The following is a 25,160-nucleotide window of genomic DNA, read 5'->3' on the forward strand; positions in this document are numbered from 1 at the left end:
AGCAACACCAGTGTTTTTGTAAAGACTGTGTTTTGTTTCCTATATCCTAGATTATCCTTACGTCCTTTTTTGGTATGTAAATAAGACACAAACATTTCAAGCTCACGTGTGTACAATGAGGCAAACAGGTCTCTAAGGACAGGGGGTGGCTCAGAAATCCTGTTAACTTCACCCATAGCTTTGTGCATTGAAGCAGTCTAGAAATCCAGCTTGTGCTAATAGTTTGGAAATGCAGGTAGATGTAGTGGGTTTCTTGCAGGCAAAGGAGAGCCCGGAGAGCTGTGCTCCTCCGAGGCCACGATGACGTTTGTCTGCTTTCTGAAAAGCTTTTTCATGACAGGTTTGGCAGTGACATGTGAGCTGTTAGCGCTGGGAGACAGAAAGCATCTCTGTAAACTGCTCCTTTGATGAAGCTCTTAGATGAGCCTTCTCCTGCACCAGGATGCTTACTGCTTCAAATGGGTCTAATCTCTGCTAATAAATCACCTCCTCCACACGAGGAGGGTTTGATCTAACATCACAGGTGATATCATTGAGGGCTAAACCTGATATTTTCTATTCCATTAGCTAAAGCTCATAATGTTGAGTATTTCAAAGAAATAGTGTTCCCTCAAGCGTTTCTATTGCCAAGCCAAGCAACCCGCACTGAAATCTCCATGTGCAGAGTGACTCCTGATTTTTCTTTCTTGGTTGCTTGGTTATCTTTACTCCTGTTGCAAGTCCCGAGCAGAACGGAGCAGGGCTGTGCTCCCCGTCTCAGGGCTCCCCAGCTTTGGGAAAAAAGTGTCAGCAATTTGGGTTTCCTATGAGTAGCCTGTATAACGTTTCCTGGGATGGCACTTTTGTGAAATGTAGATGCCGTTGGGTTTTGGTGGGATTTTTTTTTTTTTTTAACTACAAAAGGATTCTAATGACTTTGTTACCAGAGCTTGGGGGAGGAGGAGAAAGCTCGAACGAGTGTGTTTTATCTTGTAAACTCTTGAGCATCACCGTAAGGGCTGGAGGCCCTCAGTGCTGCCACACTCCTGTGTTAATTCGGTTCTGCTGAAAGCAGAAGGTGGTTCACGCTTCACCCATACGTCAGACAATTTGGGTCTCTTGACTTTCATGGCCCACATTCCCTTTTTCCTCCTCGTTCAGCACAGTGCACTGGCTTCCCAGTTGCTCGCTCATGCCAGCCTCCATCGCTTCCCCCTCTGCTCTCCAGCCATTACCTTCATGCTGCTTCTGGCATAAGACCTTAAAGAGAAACGAAGGGAAGAGAGCAGACGTTCCCCATGCAGAGGCTGCAAACAGTGCTGGGCTGGTGGGTTTGGACATGCCGATATACGACAGCACTGCTCGATGTGCCGGCCCCTTTCGCCTCGCCGTGCGTCCCCATGAGTGCACCACTTGAATCCTGGATGGCGGCCTGGGGGAGGTTTGCATCGCAGAGGTCTGTGGGCAGGGTCTGGCAGCATCTCCCCGCGCTGTCCATGTGCTGTCCCCTCGGGATCTGGCTGAACCCGGGTTATCGGTCACGCCAAGAAAGGCTGCGCGTGCTGCTGCAGGTCACACAGCTGCAGCAAGATGCTGCTGAGATGACGTGGAGAAAATGTGGATTCAGCAAAAGCTAAGTAGCACACGGCATTAAAAATTCACAAAGGCTTCTCTGAATCCCAGTCTCCCAGAGAAGCATTTTAGTGAGCTGCAGCAGGGCTGGGTGAGAGAGCGGGGGGACCCTTCCCCAGCGCTGTGTTAGGAAACAGCCCCCGCGCACTGGTCACCCCCATCGGTTTATGCATTCATGGTTCTCAATTTTCAATGAAAAACTATACCAGAGGGTTTTTCCTCTTCTTTTCACACTGTCTTAGGAACTCAGTGGAAACTTATTCAGGTTTGCTGTGGAAAAGTAAAATAAAAATTGAGAGGCTGTTGTCAGTGGTCAGGGGAAAATGTTGGGATTAAACTGAAACAAAGCTGAAATACTTTGGGTCTGTGATTTTCAGATGTTCCTTTGAAAGTTTTCTTTAAGAAGAGAAGCCAGGTGACCCCATTTTCCCCTGAAAAAAAAAAAACAACTAAAAACTTGCAGGCATTTTTCCAATGGCTTTGTCCTTCAAATACTTTTTTTCCTTGTTTTAGATTTAGCCAAATTAAAGTGGGCCGGGCGGAACCGCAGAGCCCCAGAGCCAGTGGCCGGGATGCTGGGCATGGGGGCTGAAGGGAGCCGACTGGGAGACGCCGAGACAGGGGCGGTCGGGGGGTGCTTCGAAACAAGAGTCTTGGGTTGATGCACAACTTTCCCTCTGCCTTTCCTGCCGGTACTTACGGGCTTTGGCTGCTTTTGCAATTAAATTTGAGTGGAGCACATCGAACAGCCTTTCGCAGTGCTGTGCGGTGACCTACTTGTTAAACCAGCGCCCATTTGGCATGGGCTGGGGGCTAGGTTTTCATTGTGCAGCTTGACGCTGCAGTGGTGCTTGTTCTTCAGTGTGGCTGGTTATTTTATTTGTCATTTGTTTTAATTTCTATTTTGTCATTTGTACTTTATTCTCTATTCTCTACAACATGGGGCATTGTGGCAAACACAGCAAAATATCTTTCCCCTCCCTTAAAATCAAAAAGCCTGATAAGAGTCCTGGTTTTGGATTTCTTTTAGCACAAACTACAACAAATACACAGAAAAGGCATTAATGCTGCAGCTTTGTTAAAAGCTAGTTGCAGAAGTATGTGATTAAAGATGTGCTTGTTTAATTCACTGGAGCAGAAAAAGACAATTGGGTTTTTTTCTTTGCAGTCTTGTCAGAGCAGATGTACCTTCTCTGCAGGACTGCTCCGCTTCTGTGCTGCTCAGCTGCTTTGCTGAAGCAAACGGACAAAAGAGCGTGGAAAAGATCTGCATTGTTTGCTTTAGAGACGTTAAATATCTCTGACAGGGCTGAGACACCCATCCTGCCCTGGACAAATAGCTGGAGACGCTGAGCTTACATTTTTTTCTGTGAAAATAAATGAGAAATGCAGAAGCTTATGAAGCGGGAGCATAAAATTAAGAGCAACTGTGCTGGATTCAGCCGGGCTTTGCTTGGCTGCTCTCCCCGTGCAACCCGTGGGGAGCCAGGACGGGCAGTGCTGGAGACCCGCAGGAGCATCCCGTGGGGAGGGACTGCTCTGGCTCTCGTTTATGCTGAGTCCTGAAGCAAAGATTACCCCAAACAACCTAAGTTTGTGGAGGAGATTTGGCTGTTGGCAAAGGAGTTTCTCAGAGAGGGATCGTTGAACATGAGCAGTAGTTTGATTTAGAGCCTCAATCTTCTTCAATGGGAATTTTGAGACCATTGAGTTTCAAGAAACAAAATGTTTGTGTTGCAGGAGATCAGCGTTGTAGGCTTATGCCTGGACTTCCCAGTCCAGGGGTTAAGACAAGGAAGCTAGTTATTAATTATGCAGGTTATGATTTGCCATTCAAATAACTTCTTCTCAGTCCTGGCACAAGGACCTGAATGTCCTATATGCTGCAAATGATAATGCAGTAGCGTAACTTTTTCTGCCTTCTGAAAATGCAAATGAGGTATCTGCTTTTCGAGTTAGTTTAATTTGCTGTCTTCATCTCTGCGCAGCTTGTTAGCTGAATGGAAAACTGTTGATGCTGCCAGAGCAATCTGGATATTGTTTCATGGGACTGCAGAAAGCGATGAGTTTGTAGTTCTCTAATCCGCGGTGATTTGTTGCTAATTTGTCAACAGTCAACAACTCCAGTGGTTGCAGCACCAAAATAGCCACGGTACCACTGCCGGTGGTAGTAAAAGGTCATTTATAGCAGTGCTTTTCATCTGCTGCGAGTGTTTTATTAAGCACAGAATAACGCTTATTTTACAAGGGACAAACTCATGGTGTAACTGCTGCCAGTGACAGAAACCAAGTGAGGTTTCAGACTTGCCTGTGGCTGGGTGGCTCATTCCTGACAAGGGGAGACCCCTCCATCCCATGGGGACCCGGGAGCTGGTTCTGGTCTGTATACTAAATCCTTTGGTTAGGTTGAAATGCAGCTTCTGCTAGCATAGATCAGGAAATCAAATAAAATGTTGTAGCTGCATCCATAGCAAATTTTTTTAACTGTCTTGGCACTCTGCTTCCCCGGGAAGGGCAGCAGCTAAAACGCTGTCCATGGCTCCTACCCTGGCTGTCCTCGGGAGAGGCCAGCGCTGCAGTACGGCAGCAGCAATCCCCACTGAGCAGCACATGGAGGAGCTGGCAGCAGCACTGGCTCTGCTGCCAAAACTGTGCTGCGTCCAGATTGAGTGTGGTGCTGCAAGGCCCGCCGAGAACAGCCTAAACCCCAGGGAGGTCCTCTCCCTGCCCCGCTCTGGCCACACCAGGACCACACTTTTGAGAGGCAACACCATGCATTTTCATAAATTTTTCCTCTTTTGCTCAAACACTTGCCTCTTCCTTTTTTTGAAGCCGAGTGCTGGGTGTAATGAGCTGAAAACAGTGGAAACCCTACCGTGGCCCTCTGAAATATTCATCTGCACCTTAGAGAAGAAAAAGCAAGTGGGAATGGCTGGTTAATGAGGAGCAGAAGGGGATTCGGGCTGTTTGGTGCCTGTCGCTGAGCTTTCCAAGAAATCTGGGTTTAATAGGCTGTTGCAGAGCTGGGGTGTATTGGAGTTGGTAGCGTTGGCCTCTGCTTTGGGTTGATTGAAACCTCCCGATATATCATCCTAGGTTCACTTTTCTTTATGTTTCTGCCAAAGTTTAACGATCAAGTTTGAAAACTTCTGTGCTGGCTGTCTGCCTGGAGCTGGTAGTTCCCAAACGTTTCAGCTACCGCGTTCCCAGCTGGGGCACGGCGTAAAATTACATACGTTGCCTTTCTAAATCTGTTTTCTGAGTTGTCCCCACTCAGAAGCAGGGACATTAATTTGGCAGAGGAGGTCAGTATGATGCCAAGATCTTCCTTTCTGGCTCTTCCAGTGAAATAACACCCAAATTTGGACAATATTGTAGTCTTAGAGAAATGGCTATGTACACACTTGCTGGGCAAGCTTGCTGCAGGTCTGCAGCCCCATAGGCTGGGCTCTGCTATAGTCTGCTCTGCTGCAAGTATAGTATATAAGGTCCTCTCCCCTCCTTCATCAGAGGGCTGCCTGTTTTGCTGCTCTTCTGGGAGTGAGAGGGCCCTGTACAGACTGCAATGTGTTTTAGGAATGTGTGAGAAGTTACTGTCAGTAAGCGATGGTGTTTTCCCGCATGATTTGACTTAAGATGAAGAACCTGCTATCTAAAAATTCTCTTCCTTCTCTCTTTCCTCTTCAGCCTGATCTTTGGCAAAGCATGCATGCGCTGTGGCTGTCTAAGTAGGCTGAATGCTGGGTGAGCTCCGTGGTCCGGATTTGCTGCTCATCTCAATTACACAGAGCTGTGGGGCTTCTCGTCTTTGAGCTGTTCCCTAAATCTGGTGGGATACAGAGTACACCCAACAGCTGCGCTGGAGCTGCTGTGCCCACGCTGTGGCTGCTCCAGCAATTGCCCGAGATTATCAGTCGTACTCTCCTGGTCTGACTGGGTGCAGGAGGGAGCTGTAACGCCAGGGTCTGCTTTTCAGGAAAACGGAGCTTTTGGTTGCCCTCTCAGAGATGGAAATGAAGTGATCTTCTGATAAGCTTCAGAAGTGACATTTTGACTTGTCCCTACAGAGGAACGCAGGTTTCCCTCTTTGCTGCTGAACACAGCAGGAGGTCAGGCACTGGTGTATGTATGTGATCTGTCCTCAGCCACCCTGGAGAGAAGGGACTCTGCAATACGTTACCCATGGTAGCTTCTCAGAGGCTTTTTGTTCAGATAAGGTGAAGGTAACCTGGAGTCCAGGAATGCATGAGCTCCCTTAGGCCCCATCTCGTTATTGTAGGGGACCTGAAGGAGAGCATGCTGAGTGCTGCCACGGCTTTTCATCTCTGCCCATCACCCCGAGCTTTCTGCCTTTCCGTGAATCCAGTGTGATGCATCTGGAGGAGGACCGTGGCAGAGCCACGTGGTAAGAGCCTTGCAACAGCCTGAAACCATGCGTAGCTTTTGATGTGTGTGTGGGGAATTGCAAAAAAGTCTCCCAAATAAACCCGCTCCTCTGCTTTGATGGTGGCAGAGCTCAGTAGCAAATTTCAATATCTCTCTGTGATTCCCAGGCCACCTCTATTGTACATGCAAAGAAATACTTAACCTTGAAGGGAATGACGTGTAACACTGTGGTTTGCTGATGCGTAGATGCATATGAAAATAGCAGCTATACTATTTAATATTTTAATATACATATCCAAATATCAGTTTTTCTCCCACTATTTATTTTAGTGTATTTTTCATGGTTTATAGTACTTCCCGTGCAGAATAGTCATTTTTAGGGCACTGTACGAGGCAGGTTCTGTTCTCTTTTAGCAAGGTCTCCTTGGGAGAATTTTGCCTTAAATGGAAGGAGGAAGTTTTGAAGTCAGGATTTTCAGCTTTGGGATCGCTGGAGCACGGAGTTGTCTCGTATTAACGACAAGCTGTGCTGTCTTCGTGTTTTATTTCCCCTTTAGATCAAATGTTTAGAGAGGCTGTCAGTAGCTTGTGTGGTTTGACCGGAGGTTTGGTAGTGGAGAGCTTGCTGGTGTTTTTGAAATGCAGCGTTTCAGGAGGGTGACTAAAGAAGGGGTCTGCAATAAGGCTGCCTGGGCAATAAACAGAAATTTTGGGGATCAAGTGGTAGGGATCAAAGGTTGATGATGTTTCAGCCACTCCTCCCCATACAATCCCCTCTAAACCAGAAAGCCTAGTTTTGTGCAACTGTATCTACAACATCATTGCATGTTACATCCAAGAGTTCAAAAAGGAAAAGAAGGTGGGGAGGGAAGATGCTGAAGGCACATTAATGGAGAAGGAAGACAACGTTCGGGACGACAGAGAAAGATGGGGCTGAGTAACGATGGAGAAAGCAAGGCAGATGTTTGAATACGTGGAGAACCAAAGCCTTTGGGAGAGAGAATTGGGCTGTTTGGGTCAGGAGGCTGCAAGCTCTGTACAGGAATCTGCTGCTTTGCCGTGGTGGCTTGTGCTTGTGTAACTCGCAGGGGAAACAGTTTGAATGGGCAAATAAATCAAAGGTGCTAAAAAGCTATGGTTGTTCAGTCAGCCATTTAATAGCACCCAGTATAAAGGAGACAGGCTGAGGCCAACTAAGATGAGAAATAACTGGGAGGCAGTGGCAGTTGTATGTCTGGAGCTAAGCTGGGTCTGCTGATGACTGCAACAGCTTGGAAACGGAGATCTCCTGAGGGGGAGAGTGAAGAAAGGGGGGAGAAGGTATGTCCCCAGTCTCTTTACATTTATTTATTATATGCAATATATTTATGGTATTTAGCCCAGAGGAGCCCTGAGGTCTCCTGTGTGCTACCACACTGACCAGTAAATACCCCTGGTGCGCAACCATCTGGGCTGCCTCCCCTCCTTCAGCTGCCCAAAGGCAGGCATCGAGAGTTCAGGTATTGCCTCTTAACGTTGGTGCGCATCCATCTGGGCTGCCTCCCCTCCGGCCCCTTTGGCTGCCCAAAGGCAGGCATCGAGAGTTCAGGTATTGCCTCTTAACGTGAACTGTTTACCACGAGGTCGCTTACCTAAAGCTACCGTTTCTTTTCCCAAATGTTTTCCCACTGGTCTGCCCTGAGCTAGACCAACATGTTCACGTACAAAGTACCCTGGGGGCCAGACCACCTGCAGTTTTCATGAATTATTACAGAGCAGCAGCACGTGGAAGGGCTGACTCAGTATTTTCTTGTGCCACTACGGTTGTGAAGCAAATGTATTGAAATCAGCAGTTATTCATTTTCTTTTTAAATTGCAAGAAAAGAAATCTCATTAGCGAGAGGAACACTGAAACAGGTTACCTCCTGTTTTCCATAGGAAAATGGTGGATTAAGAAAGCTTTGTGGACTACTGGCATCTCTGTCTAAATCCTCTTCTAAATGTTTGGGTAGGGTTTGTTATAGCCTCTATTAAACAGCAATTGCATTGAACCTGGCCAGGCTGTTTGCACCCTGGGGAAGTCTGATCCCAGCATTTAATTTGTAAAGAACTGGGAATTTCTTTGGAAGACATTCCTAAATAGCTGTGATAAAACATCCAAAGTCAATATATTGGGTGAGTGCAGAAAAAAAACAATTTTAATCGGCTCCTTACAGCAGGGTGAGGATTATCTGGGAAACTGAAAAAATAGTAGAGTCTTCACAAAAGACAATGGGAGAAAATGTGCTATATCACTCCTGTATGTCAAGTAGAGTCTTTACAAAAGACAAAAGAAAATGTGCTATATCACTCCTGTATGTCTCCCTGCCTACTGGCCTACGTTTGGTATCTATCTATAGCTGCTATTAAAAATAATTTCAAAATTACTTCTGATTCTAGGATGACAAAAGGCTTGATTTGATGATAAAAGCTGAGCAGCTTGGGGAAAATTCTGGCACATTAATGGACATTGCTGGATGCCCAGGCTATTTCTGGTGAGAACGAGGTGCAGGTTTCTGACTACAGTGGAAATCCCCACTTTTCCCCAGGCCAGGTCCTAAAGGGAAGATTGCCAGCCATCATCTGCTTGGTACATGCATATTCATCATCCTAGACAAGAACCAGGCTTTAAGTCATTCCTCAACATCTTATGCTGACTGATGTGGTCATTTTGAAATGAAAGTCACTTTTCCCCCTTTTTTAGTGGAAACGAAAAGGTTAACCCTGGCACAAAGAGGAGCCTCAGTGCCCTTTTGAGATATATGGAGCTCTGAGCCCTCAGAGCTATATCAGTGCCCGTGAAAGATTTTGAATATGCACCAGTTCCAGTCGTATCACAAAACTGCATCGTTTGCTGCAGAGCAGAAAGAAAAAAAACCAAAGTTGGCTTAATATTTTGTTTGATGAACTCCGTGCTTTGATACAGAGAGAAGTACCTTCAAATTACTGAAGAAGAGCTGATATTTATTACTGGGCTAAATGACTAGGGAGGGGTATTGGCTGACTTCTTAAGAGATGTTCTTTCGTTTGCTGTGTGCGACTTACGTCTCTATAAGGCCTTGTCTGAGCATAGGAAGGAAAGATGTCCCGGGAAGATAAAAAAATCCCAAAGGTTTGTATTAACACACGGCAAAAAGAGAATGGTGGTGCTGAAAGCAGAGCTGCTTGTGGCATTTGCCACTGGGCTCTGGTGCACGTGCACAGCCTGCCCCGGTGCGAGGAGCGCTGTGGGTTATGGTCGTGGGGGCTGTGGTGGGATCACTGGCAGAAGATAGGAGACACCGCCTCGAAACTGTGTCAATGGCAAGAAGAAAAGCATTTATCAAGTGTTTTCCAATGAGTTGAGTAAGCAAAGCCCCAGCTTCTGAAGTTCAGTCCCCGGCTTTGTCTGTATGGCAAACTGTGGCTTCTTCTGTGCCAGCCTTTGCATTCCCGTGCCAGCATCAACCAGCCGGTCCCATAGCAATCCCAGCCGGCATTAGGAAACGCACAGGAGTGTTTCAAACAGAGACTGTCACCTGTGATGGAAACATCAATCTGTCTCTCAGGTTATCCGTGCAGATCACTTGGTGTGGTACCAACCCTTGTGAAAACATCTGCGCTGGGCATTAGTTACCTTTCAAAAAAAAAGGTGATTTTGTAGTCATTCCTTAAATTCCTTTCACTAGAAAATTACTATAATTGTAATTTCCTTTTAATGATGTGTGTCACATGTCATTAGCAACCACGTTTGCAGGGGCTCCGTTCCAGTAGCAATGGCACGGTCCTTGTAAGGAGCCACCGAAACGTCAGCTGTGCTTCTCGCGCAGAGCTCCTGTGGCTTCGCAGCTTCAGCCAAAGCTGGAGGTGAATCACCAGGCCTGCTTCCAGCTAAATTCAATTGCCCCCAAAGTAACTCTGTGATACTGGAGTCAGAGCGGGTGGATAATTTTCAGCTGGCTGCAGATGACTTTGGGAGCAGATCGAGGGCTGCAGCGAATGCACCCCTTCTTCAGCCAGCAGAAAGGTTGTGCGATGCCGTGCAAGGTGCAGTCACAGCCGTTCGATGACGCAGGGGACGTGGCCCATGAGCTTCACATGAGAGCGGCAGCTCAGCAAGCCTGGTTTGCGATCCGCCAGCAGCCTCCCCAAAGCCACAGATTAAGGTGTTGGAGGACATCAAGACAGTCATCAGGGCAGCATCTAGGTGAAAATAAATGGTCGAAAAAACCCCCACACTGAATTCTTCTGAAAATGGCAGATGAAATGGCTTTCTCCAGGCTTAGGAGCCTATTTGCTTCATTATCCTTTCCCCTGTTCAGTATGACTTCCCCTTGCAGCTGATTTTCAGGGTGTAGTTCCCGGTACCTCCGGGTGTATCTGTGTTACGGTTGGAGCCGTGGCACAGGGAAACGGGGCGATAAGCGATGGACTGCCTGCCCAGGACATCCCCATCGGTGCAGTCCTGCTGCAGACATCCCAAAATGGGTCCAGCTGCCTGAACATGGAGAACATCCAGCTTTCGAGGCAGGTTTTGCAGCTAAAAAACTCTGTTAAAAGGGCTATTTTGAGGTCTCCCATTTAGTGTCTGATCTGCATCTTTCAGATCCATCGCAGGACCTGGAGGTAATTTTTCCTAACGGCCCAGGACTGAAAACTCAAGTCTATATCCAGCTTCATTTAAATGAATAAAGCTGCTCCCGCTGACTTCCGAGGGGACTGGATGAAGGGGCCAGGGTAGAAGCCAGTCCATGTTCTCGCTGGCTCGTCTATCTGCACACACAGGCCACAATAAAATCCAATTTGCTTACCCGTAGCTCTGCTGGCGCTTGCATACTGAGCGGGGCTTAAAGCATTTTAGAACTCATAGAGTAATAAAAATAAGTAATGAAATATATTCATAATATAGCCAGAAAATATATGAGCAGTCTCAACCTGATGTAATTGAAAATGGATTTAGCAAACTCAGGCTCAGAACAGTGACCTTATTTTGTAGATGCTTTAAGCTATTTGTATTGCTGAGTGAATTTCCAAAAACCCAGCCATCAGATTTCCTATATTTTGGACGATTTATGTTCTTAGTTTGATTTCTCCCCTGGCTGCTTTAGCAGGTGAGAACAGCCTGACTGTGCAAGTTAGAAGGCGTAAAAGCCGTCTCTAGACTCCTCAGATTTTCACGATGGCAAACGGAGCAATAATAAAATCCCAGTTGGGGCTTTCTGATGTTCTCCATTATATCCTTCTCTCTTTGGTTAGTTTTAACTTTGATAACTCTGGCCGGTAGTTTGCTTTGGTCTTTGCCTGTGATTGGATTATTTTGAAAAGCTAGAGTAAAATGAAGATTACTCTCTCAGGAAAAAATGATGGCAGAATAGCTGTGGCCTGATTCTCTCTTTTCTCAGCCGATCAGCGCCAATGTAGGCGATTTCTAGTCGGTGGCATTTGCCCTTGCTGCCAGCTTAGGTGTTGACTTCAAGTACTGGGTTTAAAGGGGAGGGGGGTGAGTAGGTGAAAGAAAGTTGTCTGCCTTTAGTGTGCTCATCCAGATGAAAGTCACAAAGACTTCTCTAGATCTTAAAACTGATGGAAGCTTTATTTTGTTTAGTGAGATTTGATGTGGAATCTCAATTTTTCTATTATCCTTCCTATCAACAGTAGCTACCTAGGGCTGAAGTGTCCCCAGATGAGCTCCTACAGGGCAGGGCATGGGTGAGGTCGAACCGTACGATTGACGCTGCCACTCTGCTACAACGCCTGACAGTTCATCTGGAGAATTTGTACCTCTTGCACCCAGGAGCTTTCAGCAAAAAAGCAAGTTTCTGGAAGTCTTATCTGTTCTTTGGCAAGTGTGGACACTTCTGCTTTCAGAAAAAGCTTGCTTTCCTGTGACTTTCCTGATAAGGCTGCTCCTGGAGCACAGCGTCTCCATCAGCTCTTATGACAGCACGCGCCGGCGGGTGGACCTGCTGTCGGTAACATTGTGATCAATCTTCCTTGCCCAGGATTTTCTATCATTTTAATTTTAACTGCCAAATCCCAGCCCGGTCTGCTTCCCCTTATCGCCCGAGTTCCCTGAAGGCTTCCTTGCCTGCTAGGCTCCAGCAACCCGGGGCTTTCAGGCTGTTTCACAATTATAGATATGCAACTCAAGGATTAGCTTGTTACTCTGGAAGGCTTTTGCTTTGTGTGTTTGCAGACAAGTATTCCAGCTTGTATTAAATGACGATCAGCTTTAAGCTGACTGGTACTTTGTGGTGTTATTTGTTGGGGGATGAAAGTCTCGAGCACTCTTTGCGAGTAAAATTTGTACTTTTACTCAAATTCCTGCCAGGGACCAACCAGTTCCGTGGGGTCTCCAAACAACAAAAATGAAATAAAATTCACTGTCACCTCCTCCTTCTAGAGCCTTCACCCATCCTGTATTGCTTTATGCTCTTAAATGCCAAAAAGTTTTGGTGTGTATTGGTACCTGCGTCCCTGTCCTCACCTGCGACTCCAGAGGCTGCAAGACAGGAGTCAGAGCAGTATTTTGGCACAGATTTTAAACACCGACGTTTCAGAGGCTGCTGCAAAAATGCAGCCTGGCATGCATTACTCAAAAGAAATCAAGCAAGAATAAAATGAAAGAGACGAGTTATAAGATATAAAGTAGGTAAAGGAAAAAGGCTTTTCCCTTAACTTTGAGAGAAACATCTTTTGTGTCTTTTAGAGGTGAGTGAACGGTAAATTTGGATTAAAGCACTTTAGTGAAAAAAAATCACTTGATTTTACTATTTTTCTTTCCCAGTAAGTTGATTTATGTGACTTTCCTGGGAATTTAATTCTGCCTGCTCTCTCTGTGGAAGGACAATTTTGAGGTGAACAAGCACTGATTTAAGGTTTGCAGGAATTGTACCCTAGAAAAAGAACTGTTTAGCCCTCGTGGGATAGAAATGCCGTTATCCTTTTGATCTTGATGCTTGAAGGCGTACATTCATTACCAGCCAGGATCAGGAGAAACAAAACCTTGATCTTGGCTAGGATACTGCATAAATAGGAGCACTGGGGCTGAAGTTTCTCATCCCGCTGGGCAGTATGTAGAGGTGGAGGTGGATGGGGCTCTTGCTCTGGGCACAGTCTTTTTATCTCCTTCAGCAAGAGTGTCACCACCGGGTTAGCCGCTGAGTGACACTGGTGGAATGCTTCAAGCAATAGGTACTTGTTGAAGCACAGATGCTTTAGTTTTCTGTAATCAGAAACAGACAGCAAATCTGGGACCCATCCTCTGAGCTGTGCATTGGTATTCTGCACCCTGCCTGCTGCAAAGAGGTCACGTTTTGACGAAGGAACACAGAAAAACAATACAGGCAGCTGGGCGCACTCTAGAGCCATTGTGGTGCTCTGACAATGATACTCTTTTCGCCTAGTGTTGCTGTAGATTTTGTTCCCCTGCTGTGTTCCTTTCGTAATTGCCAATTAAATAAGTATCTTGGACTCAATTTATCACCGGCCTAAATTCGTCTGTGTCAGGCAAGGGAAACTGGGTTAGCATTTGGCAATGCAGGTATGTTTTAGGAGCAGTAGACTTACTTAGTTTGGGGAAGAAATATTGTTGTGTATGTGATAAGTTGGCTAATTTTGTCCTCTAGCGTCATTTCCTGAAAGAGAAGCAACAGGGTTTATAATTGATTTGACTGAATAATAAATGATACATTCTTCTACTGCAAAGTAGGCAGCATTTCCAGTCTATGAATCTTCTGTGGATATGAATGGAGAGACTCTAAATAGTACGTGACCGGGGGTAGTTATTCCCCCCTAGGCACTGCTGCACACCAGAGCACAGTGTCAGCGACTTGAACAAGAAACCTGAGGTAAATTAAAGTTTTTTTAAAGTTTCTTTTGTCTCTCTCCCATTGCTTTATTGCTGAATTTCTTCATAGGAGCTTTCACCAGACCTCACTTCCAGCTGTGGCTTTAAAGGTGTGCTGTACCTGTCCACAGCACACAGAGAAAGGCTCCAGGTTTAACAGTTAGGCGTAAGCCTTTGTCACCTTATCAGCAAAAGTTGCAAAGGAGTCCTTCTTATATCCCTTTGTACATGGATTTGAATTTTTTTTTTCTTTCTTGGTCATTTAGGTAGGCTGTAGTAAGCCTAGTATTAAATTAATGCTAGGGACAATATATAAAATAATACGCAAAGTGTATGGCCAGATTTTCAAATCTGGATGTTGTTTTTCGATCTCCGAGTTGAGACCAGCGACACTTTCCCCCAGGCACTGACTATCTGCAGGGCCACTTCGTACAGCTGGAGGTGAGGCTGCTGAAGTGCCTGCGCACTTCTGGCCAGAGCCGGTATCAAAATAAATGTTCAGGGATGAGCTTGGAGCTTGCTGCTGAAATTACTGCAAGTTCATCTCTAGGTACCCAGGAGAACACTATTAAACCTCTGTCTTGTAACTCCTTCAGGTGCTGGTGCGTTTGCCAAAAGGCGCCCAAGCAAGCTGTAGCCCGTATGGCCGGGCAGATGGATTTTGTGCGTCATCAGGTCCCTTTAGAAGTAAAGGCACAATATTAAGGTGACACAGTCCTTGTGTGTTTAAACAGTTGGCAAATGAAGCAAGATGTCTCTTGTTGTGCTTGGTAGCTGCTATTTTGCGTTTGTGTCCAGAGCTGGGAGATGCACTGTGTTGGAGAGGATGCAGCTGGATGGAGATGGCAAAAGATACTGGTGGATCTGTCGTTAGTTCCAGCCCTAGGTCTTTGCCTATGTATTATACGTCCCTTAATGAGCATCCTGCATCATTTGAACATATGGTAAACAAAACGCTCCATAATTTCTTAAATGTAATGCATTTTTAGGATGAAGCTTGTAGGCTTTTCCTCTTTAGGCTTGAGTCATGCTTCGGGTTAATAGCCCAATTAGTTGCTAATGGCCAGTGTGTCCATATCCAGGAGCAACGAAGCTCCAACTGGCTCTGGTGCTGCCAGGTCCCACCCTGTGGCCAGTGAGCTCTGCATTGGTTGTGGGACCAGTTCTGCAGAAGCACTTGGAGATAATTTTTGGTCTGAATCTTTAAATCTGAACGTAACCCTTGATTTTCAGTCGTTGTGCCCCTCGCTTTGCCCGTTCCCTAACAGCGGCTCTGTTGCTGTTTGCAGATGACGGGAGGCTGTCCCTGGAGGAGTTCCAGGCCTTTTTTTCTGACGGGACACTCAATGAAGAAGAACTTGAGAAGCTCTTTCATACTATTGACTCGGATAACACCAAGTAAGTTCCCCGTGCTGACACCCCACTGTTTCACAGAGCCTTTGGATCACAGCATTAGTGTGCAGGGGCAGTGCTGCTCCGGAGAGCTACGCGCCACGGAGGCTGCGGGGGCGCAACTCGCTTTGCAAAACTTTGCAAAATCTCCATTTCTGCTTAGTTTGTGTCTCAGCGTGATGGTCACTATGACTTCTTTTGTCCTGGTGATTTTTTCAGGCCATTTTCTTTAGTGCAACCTGATCTTTACAGCATCTGAAATGATGCTTAGTTTTACCCCTGAGGGCATTTAAATGTCTCTTCAGCTTTTCCACTTTATCTAAAAGCTTCGCTGTGCTACAAAAGGTAACGGTGTGACTCTCTGTGAGCATTGTCCTATCCAGCTGTTTTACACACAACAAACTGGAATGATTTGTGGTCTTGTCTCTTTGTGATCTCTCTGTATCCCCTGCACTTGGACCATGCCTGCTTTGCCTCCGGTCCAAAATATCCCCTGGTGCAGTGATCACTCTAGCACTTAATAGAAACGAGCCCCCTTCTCTTCAAGGTGGAATTCAGCTGCATGGAGGCCAGCTCAAGCCCTGCAGCTGCTGTTGCAGATGCTTTGCCTCTGCTCTGATCCAAGCAGCCTGATGTGGCTGTACAAAGCCTGGGCAAGGCAGCAAGGGCAAGTGGACGGATCCACGAGCAGCACTGCACTCTCTGCATCACTGCATTTTCCTGCAGTAGCAGCAGGGAAAAATGATGGCAGAGGGGGGCTCTAGGTCTGCTTTAGTTTTATGTTGCATCAAAATTGACGCTAAATATGGCTCACGCTGAGAATCAAGCTTTCGCAGGCTGCGCCGAGCTATCAAATTAAGGTGACAAACTCGTTAGCAGCCCCTCCACCTGCCTTTGCTGTCTCTCCCTCAGTGTCCCCTCTGACTGCCCTTGCCTTTGGCGGGGTCTGAGGTGTTTGTGAGCCCCCTGACAAGTGTCTGGCACCAGCGGTGTTTGAGATTGGCACAAAGCCGTGGGTCTGTGGGCCCCCAGTGGGAGCCCCCCCCGCCAGCAGCTAGTGACGGCACTGGGCACCGGCACAAAGGACACAGCCCACTGGTGGGTTTTCTTTTTCCAAGAGGAACCCGTCTTCAAAAGCCTGAGTAGTTTAGGCTGTTTGGAAATACAAACGAAAGCCAGCTTTGAGTCATATTCCAGTGTGACTCTTATTCCTCTGGAGAGAAAAAGATCTGTCCAAAAAGCAGATGAAAAGAGAATCCAATTTCAAATGAGGAGTCTTGCAGTAAGTGCTTAAAAAAATAATAGTCCGGTTAATTATAAAGCCTTCTGGCAGCAGGTAGATCGAGTCTTGCCCATGTGAGTGGTGCATGCTTTGCCACCCATCCAAAATATCCCCTGGAAAGCAGTGATCGCTCTAGAGTGCGCTGGCCCCAAAGCAGCAGATGTAAAACTCATCAACCCCGGTACAGGGGCTGCTGCTGAAGACATTTCTGAAAGCAAAGTAAATGTGAGGTTTCTCAAAATCCTGTCTTTCCAATGCGTGCACTTCCCAAAGTTTATTCCAAGATCAGAAATGCCAAAGACCAGCTTGGTATATACTATTCAGTGAATAATTAATCAAAGGATCTTAAGTGATCTTGTTACTAAAATTCGCTGAGAATGATCCATCCCTTCTAATGGCTCCTCTTCGACAGACACTAGATGCTGCCTTATGCTTTGTGGGTCTATTTATTGAGCTCCAGGCCATGCTCCCGGGCGGGATCTCTCTAGGCTCCGGGTCTTGGGTGTTCACCTGCCTCTGTTCTGAAATAGTTCATATCATTGCCTGAGGTTATCAACTTTCATCTGGCCTTTGAAAGGATGCAGACAGCTGATGTGTAAACCGGGGTGTATGGGGGTTAGTGTCTGGATGTTTCTTCTGGCCTTCTTGAAATGGGAAATTGGATTGCAGTCCGCTTTTGCTTGGGGATTGTAGAGAATCTGCAGCTTGCTCCGAGCCTTAGCAAGGGATGTCTTCTAATCTGGACAGAGAGAAAATGTGCCATTTCTAAATGTCATGCTGCCGGCAAGCGGGGTCTCGCTGAGCAGCTCCTGAGCGTGGCAAGAGTTCCCACAATTCAGTAGTATTTTTCTTTTGCCAAGCTGGCTTGATCCAGTCATCGATACCCGTTAGGGACCGATACTTGCACAGAGCAGTGTAGCATCTGCTGTTCTTGGCTGGAAGGAAAAGCAATGAGTTGGTCACCCTTCCAAGTTAAATCCTTGCATGAAATTGGCACTTGCTTATTGATTTGGAAATCATAGACACCTACAGCAAATTTATCAAGTTGGGGGAAGAAAATATTCCTGTTTTTTATCTGCAAGAGCGCTCTCAGTCTCCAGAAAACCTATTTCAGTGTCGTGCTTCCTTCTGCAAAAGTGCTTTTTGCTATGAAACCAGTAGTTTGCTTGTCTGCAGTCTTGCATCTAGTACAGTCCTTCAAAGCTGTGTGTGTGCTCTTCACCTTGCCCTGCCTTTTGTTCTCCGCACAGTAAATCGGTGGGTCTGTGGGAGGTCAGGCAGGAAGGATGCTGCCTCCAGCCTCCTGTGTGCCCGAGCACTAGGGTTGCAATTTCGAGTGCTGCTGCCGCCAAGCAAGAGGAGTGGAGCTTTCATTTTTCCATTTTACAGGGGAACATAGGAACAATATTAACTTTATCTTTCCAAAAGGCAGTTTGAGTGACAATTATTTGCCATTTGGTAGAAGTTTGTTTATTTTTAAGGCTGTTTTTTGATACTCCGTTTTATCTCTGTGTTTTTCTCATATTGCCCATCATGTTTGTTTAGTGTGAAAAACAAAGTTTGCTATTGAAATTACATTACAGCTAGAGTAGAAAATGAAGAAAATTATGTTCCTGCTGATTATTAGTAATTGCTGTTACCAGCCAAATTACAAAATGTTGATTCAATTTCCTGGAGTATTTTTAGGAGCAGGGAACTGCCTTACTGAAGAAGATAAAATGATTATTAGTGTTACCAGCCAAATTACAAAATGTTGATTCAATTTCCTGGAGTATTTTTTATTTTTAACTGTTTTTTGATACTCCGTTTTATCTCTGTGTTTTTCTCATATTGCCCATCATGTTTGTTTAGTGTGAAAAACAAAGTTTGCTATTGAAATTACATTACAGCTAGAGTAGAAAATGAAGAAAATTATGTTCCTGCTGATTATTAGTAATTGCTGTTACCAGCCAAATTACAAAATGTTGATTCAATTTCCTGGAGTATTTTTAGGAGCAGGGAACTGCCTTACTGAAGAAGATAAAATGAATGTCCCCATCATGTTTGTTTAGTGTGAAAAACAAAGTTTGCTATTGAAATTACATTACAGCTAGAGTAGAAAATGAAGAAAATTATGTTCCTGCTGATTATTAGTAATTGCTGTTACCAGCCAAATTACAAAATGTTGATTCAATTTCCTGGAGTATTTTTAGGAGCAGGGAACTGCCTTACTGAAGAAGATAAAATGAATGTCTGTACCGGTTTCTCGAGTTGCTTTAGTTGGGAAGATGGTGGAAAGGAGAAAAGCTGGGCAGAGGAATGGGAAGGTGAAGTTGGTTACGGATGCAGGAGTAGCTGTGCTGCTGTGGGGAGTCAGTCGTGATGCGCTGCAGCTGACAGTCCCCCAGTGAAACACCTCGTTGCCAGCAAGGTGCGGTTAGGAGGACGCTGAACTGAAATGAGATACCCCAAAATAGCCCAGGGGCGTTAATGAGGCTCCTTCTTTCTTCTTGACTGCCTGGGAAGTGTCTCTAGGAGGTTAACGATGTGGCGTGGTGGGCATGGGCTCCAAAGACCCGCCCCGGGGTTTTATTACCGGGTATCTCCATAAGAGAACCTGCCATCCATGGCAGGGTGCGAGGACTGTGCTGTAAGTCCCATCATCGCTGGTTATTTCATCTGGCAACAGGAACGTGCAAAATGTATCACGTATTTCACTTGGTTTTTTGGCAAAATTATATTAATAAACCTGCTGTTGCTTAAAAACAATGATCAAGTGGCATTTTTCTCTCCATTGCTCACACTGGCTGCCCTCCTTCCCTCCTCCCAACTGAAGCAGGAGGCAAAAGCAAGACGTTGCCAGGTGGTTTTTCACTATTAGTTTTAGCTGCTATTGCAGGAGGTTTCAGCAGTGCTTTATGGGGAGCTGCCTGAAGATTAATGGGGAGGTAATGATATGTTGCTATTAATATCAATGCTACTGGAATTGCACAAATTATGTGTATGATATGTAGACACACATTTAAATATATATATTTGGTTTAGTGGCAGAACAGGGCTTTAGAAAACATTAGATTGATGTTCCCCTGGGAAATCCTGTTATATTTGCAGAGTTATCTACACCTTTTCTTACTTCTTCTAACGATATGTATCAATTTTAAAAGGAAAAAGTCATAGCAAATGGAAAATCAAACAAGTTTTAGGGTCATGAATGTCCAGATGAAACCCTTTAAAAATGTTACTGTGATACTAGACGAAACTTGCTTTGTCTGACCCACAGTTCCTATCTTCTTCCAGCTCCCTGGGCCGGCACGTACCCCCCCCTCTGCATCCCCTCGGAAGAAAGGAGCACTTCTCAGTCCTTGTGAAAGCAGGGGAAGGTCTGATGTGGCTGTTGACCAAACAAATTTAGTCCTGGCAGGGGATTTTAAAAAGTCCTTTTCTATCTTGTACATTTTTCATAGCTGCAGAGGACAATCCTTTGGGGAGAGATCTGCTCACTGGAGCAGGACTTCTCCGATGAGCTGTACAGGTCCATTCACAAGGAGCCAAGAACATGGCATTAGCATTCTGCTGCTCTGTCATTTGTTATCTCTTTGCTAGGCTTATAGCTATTCTTTTAATTGCTTCCACCTCCCCCGCCCCCCTAAATGAGCTCTTCTCTCCGGTGGCAAACACTAGAAAAGGTTGGAGTGTAGGATGTAGGATAATTAACAGAAGCGGTATCCCTTCTCAGAAGCCCTTCACAGCTTCCCCAGACTGTCACATTTGCTGGAGTATTGTGACAAATGGAGAACTGAAGACGATGGCTTCACAAAGCCTGTGCCGCCTTTGGCAGCGTGCCGCCTCCTGCCCTTCGTGGTGGGTACGCAGGGCTGTACTCGGAGGGGCAATGAATGGGGGACGGATGGGAAAACGTGAACCTTCAGATGCTGAACAACATCCTTCCTGGAAACATGGAGCCACCTTCCTTCCTGACCCCCTCAGCTGCTCAGATACCACAGGGAGCTGTATTATAAATCAGAGTAATTTGGGGTCGCTTTGGGGTGCAGGGATGTAGTGGGGTATGGTCAGGGCAGCTACCAACCTGAGTGCTGTGTTCAACCCCAGAGCTAGGGGAGGCACGACTACGCAGGGCCACCCCAGAAGCAGGTAATGATGCTGATGAGCTTCTCCACCTGTGCTAATTAGTCCCGCTGCAAAGCTGAGCATGTCAGCCCGGAGAGCGCTGTGCCGGCACAGCCGTGCTGCTTCCAGCGGTGGATTCAGCGCCAGCGTTTCGAGAGACCTGCAATGCCAGTGCAGACAGGGTGGGAGTTTTGGGCTACCCCTGCTTTTGCAGGGAGATAGGGCTTACCTGGCCCTGCACGGGGTGTTTAAACGGCTACAATCCCAAGTGGAGCTGTTAGTGGGGGCAACCTGCTGCCTGGCAAAGCGAAGCTGGCTGAGATGGGTCTGGCCCTGGGCTGGCACGGTGGGACAGCTGCTCCTCAGGGCCTGGCTGTGAGCACTGCTTACTTAAGGTTGATGGAAGCAGAGCAAATGAGGAGGGACAAGTCTATATTTCACTGGCCATTAATTGTGCAGGAGAAGCTGTTAAGATTGTATTAGTGCTACTGAGGGATACGAGCAGGAGTGAGCTGTCTCCTGCAGTTGTGACTTGCTGGTTACAGTGTGTGTTTTGAGCCGGAGGTGGCCATGCAGAGCATCAGTGCTAGTGCCGAGGCCTCTAAGGAGAGGGAGAGAGCGCGGCAGCGTGTGTTCCTCCTGCCCAGCCTCCCCAGTCCCCTTCCTCCTCTAACTCAGCTGGGAAAAAATCCCCCCAGGTCTTGTCTGATTTCTACTCTCTGCAGACACCATCAGGGCATTTGCAGGGCCAGAAGCTCTCAAAATTGGGCTGATAGCTTGCAAAGATAAATTTTGTTTCTCTGTTACTTTGATTGCACCGATACCCAGAGAATAAAATTGGTTTACGTTAGACCCTGTGCAAACACTCACTGCCTGTGGCTATGGAGCTTAATGCTCTACGATGGTGAGCAGCATACAAAGAGTGGGAGGAGATGCTGGCAGGGTGCTGCGGGTGTAGTTGGGGGTTCAGACTGGCGCTGTTCCCCACGAGAGGAGCCAAAGGAAGACGTCTCGGTCACAGCCCTGCAGGTCTCTGCCTTGGTGGTACCCTGAGCTCTGAAAATTCCCGGTTTGGTGTTGTATAAGAGCAATGTGGCATTCTGGTGGGGTCAGAGACAAAGGCAAAGGAGCTCAAAACCTGTTCCTGAATATTAAGCAAGGAATAGCTTGCAAGGAAGCTTGATGTGTGCAAGCTAAAGCTACACCTTGTGCTTCAGCTGATAACCTGGGCAGAAATGGAGCTTCACATCATCACAAGTGAACATGAGGTTCTCGACACCCTCCTTCCAGCAGACAACTCTGCTCCAGACCTGGACACCTTCGGTACCTTTGATCATGCAGCAGCCTGCTGTCCTTCTGCTCCAGTATTTTCCTCTGGTGGAAAAGGTCTGTTGTTACCGTACACCTTGTGCTTCGGCTGATAACCTGGGCAGAAATGGAGCTTCACATCATCACAAGTGAACATGAGGTTCTCGACACCCTCCTTCCAGCAGACAACTCTGCTCCAGACCTGGACACCTTCGGTACCTTTGATCATGCAGCAGCCTGCTGTCCTTCTGCTCCAGTATTTTCCTCTGGTGGAAAAGGTCTGTTGTTACCACTTTGTTTGGATACCACAGTCCCCCCAGGCATACCCTCTGAGATGCTTTGCCTTCCCACAACCTACATCAGGTCTGGTGTCCTTTGGTGTGAGGAGACTCCATCTGATAGAGTCCGCTGTGGGCAGGGAGACTTTAGCAGCAATGCTCTGCTGCCCATGCTTTTCTCCAGGTCTCTGCAGTCCAGTCCTCTCAAATCTGAACAGAAAGTACTTCCACTTCTTGGGCAAGGATCAATGAAGATTATGATTGACTATTTTTTTCGTGTTTTTTCTCCCCCTCCCTAATCTTGGCTATTTGCGTTGCAAACCTGATTCAGTGGAGTGCCAGGTTCATCTGGGAGCAGAAGCCCACACTACGGAGATGGATGTGCCCGTTGAAACCAACTTAATTTTTGAATATTGAATGTTCTCAATTAGCTCTCTGGGAAACAAACTACGGATGGTATAATCAGCTGAGGTTTTGATTAACTGATTCAAGAGACAGTTCTTGTCTCTTCTGAAAGGGACAAAATGATTGCACAAAAATTATATGTCTGGCTCTAATTTCTGGCTCTCAAAGAGCGTGGGCATTTGGTGGATTTTGTTCTTTCTGTTTATGTGGAAGATGTTTTTTGAGTCCTAGCTTATTCTTCTCTGTGCCGACATGTCACTGAAACTATACTGTGCTCTACTTTTCATTTAAGTGAAGAAATACTTGGTGCCAAAGCTGGTGCTCAGCAGCTGCATGCTGATAGAGCTACAAAACATCTCAGGCTCACCAAAGAAAAGGGGCTTTTAAAACAAATCACTCCCTGGGAAGGTTATCGGGAGAAAGACAAAGCTGGAAAAACTGCACAGAAACTTGTTTGAATAAACATTTGAGAACATTTTTCTATTTCTAATCCTATTTCCCAGGTGTTTTCCCAGGCAGTCTCTCCGTGGGGTCTCTGGAGGGAGCCTGTTTAATCTGGCAGCAAGGCAGATTGGAGCTGGGAGCAGCGGGCTGGCGTTTACTGCGGGGGACAAAGATCGGGGAGGGTTTGTCTGTGCAAACGGTGCGGAGAAGTATTACACTGGAGGGTTTTCTAGCTAGGATTGGGGCTCAGTGGCTTATTTTTCGGATCGTGCAGGGCTGTTCTGCATCAGAGGTTTTCTTTTCTAGGGAATGGAAAGATACCAAGAGCTTGCATTAAAACCATAAAAGTGACTAAGAAAGATATTTAATTCTAATCAGCCACTTGTGTTTGAGTCATGTAGGCATTCAAAGAGATTGTAGATTTTGGTTTAAGCTCCAGTCTTACAAATTCATCCTTGTGTTTTTTTCTGAATAAGTGTGCATAGGGCGTCACGATCAAGCAGCAGATGTGTCCAGCTGCTGCTTGGTAGGCAGAGCAAGCCGCCTGCCTTGGGACTGAATTTGGGGAGAGGTTTTCTAGATCATTTTTCAGTGGCAGGAGAAGAGAATACATGAGAAACAAAGATACTGGGAAAATACAGGCAACAGAGTACAGGCATTTCTTGCTTTGCTATTCTTTTACTAGTTCCCTGCCAGTTGTGTGTCACATATCCAAACCTGCATGTTTGTTTCTCTGATTTCTTCCTCTCCTACATACAACTTTGGTGATAATCAAGATATACCTGCAAAATCTCAAAGGAGGTGGAAGCTGATTTAATTTTAACTCATGCTTTCAATGTCTTACCGTTTGCTTCTGGCAATTAGCAAATCGTTCAGCTGAGCTCCAAACAATTCATTTGTACCTGTGTCTCTTGCAGTTCAATATTACAGAGATTACAAATAGAAATCAGATTAATCCAGGCTTCCGTATCAAGTAGAAATAGGCAACGTTTAATGTTAATTCATCAAAAAAGGCCATTTCTGACTGATTCATACTGTTGGCAGTTTGTGCAAAAAAACCTGAGACCCTCTCCTCCCAAAACAAGGAAGGAGTATTTATTTGTTTTAATGGTTTGCTTTGAAAATTGTGCTAAAAAGAAATAATGAGAAGTTAAAAACATGCATAAATGACTTCTTTTGATGGAAATGAGAGGGCCAAGAGGTGGAGGGAAGTTTGTCTCTCTGAAAAAACAGCTGAAGTATAGCTTTGCTGCAAGCCACGGAGAGTTATTGGTGCCCTTAACCTGCCCCTGTGAAGGTGAAAAATCACAGCATCCCTTGGCTTTCTTGCCCAGGGAGGACCAGGACACCAGCACCCCGGCGCGGTGGGGCAAGAGTGTTCAGTCAAACAGATGCAAATAGCTCTTCTCTGGGTAACTCAGCCCTGCAGGCTCCAGCACAGTACCGCTCCGAAATCCAGGCAGTGATTTCCAGTCCCTGTTGTGAATGCGTAAATCTTTTCCACCTTTATAACTGGATTATCACCGCATTCACACGCCTGTCGTGTTCTTGTCCCTGTCGTGTTCTTGTCCCTGTCGTGTTCTTGTCCCGGTCATGTGGTGGGCACTGAAGAGCCGGGTTGGCTTTGCAATGGCCCTCAGGTTCCCTGCAGTGGTATTTGGTGGGGACATGACCTGAGCCCCTCCAGGCGCCGCTCAGCACCACGACTCAGAGAAGAAGAGATGCTGCATAAATGCGAGTGAGCGGTACCTGATAGCTGCTCAGATTGCCACCGCTCTTGCTTTCGGCCTGTGGCACCGTAGGATTGCTCCCTGTATGCAGGGCGTGCATGAAGCAGTCCTAGCTGAATGCTGATTAGGCTTTAACGTGCTTGTGGATGTCATTGGCTTTTAACAAAGCAGCTGGGAAAATATTATTGAACTGGCCAGACTGGGAAAGCACTCGTGGGTTCAAAGGCTGAGCGGTGGATGGGAGCCCATCTGGACAACTTTCTGCTGCTTTGTTTTTTTAAAGCACTTTATCGAGCACTCCACAGCAGGAGGGCTATGTTGTGATTTTGTAAATGAGCATTATGGCTTGAAACCATTCTTTTTCTTCCCGT

At 46.3% G+C, this 25,160-nt stretch overlaps 1 protein-coding gene across 1 annotated transcript in view; it reads left to right on the top strand.

The window, feature by feature from the left end:
* Positions 1-14,902: 14,902 nt before the first annotated feature.
* Positions 14,903-25,160, top strand: part of NECAB2 (N-terminal EF-hand calcium binding protein 2) — a 44,699-nt gene continuing 34,441 nt past the window's right edge. Inside the window, exons 1-2 of the mRNA XM_009276792.1 lie at positions 14,903-14,978; positions 15,133-15,241. Of these exons, the coding sequence (XP_009275067.1) occupies positions 14,903-14,978; positions 15,133-15,241 (185 nt within the window). The remainder of the gene's footprint in view (positions 14,979-15,132; positions 15,242-25,160) is intronic.

This window comes from Aptenodytes forsteri, unplaced genomic scaffold (genome assembly GCF_000699145.1).
Source record: "Aptenodytes forsteri isolate BGI_AS27 unplaced genomic scaffold, ASM69914v1 Scaffold33, whole genome shotgun sequence".
Classification (NCBI taxonomy): domain Eukaryota; kingdom Metazoa; phylum Chordata; class Aves; order Sphenisciformes; family Spheniscidae; genus Aptenodytes; species Aptenodytes forsteri.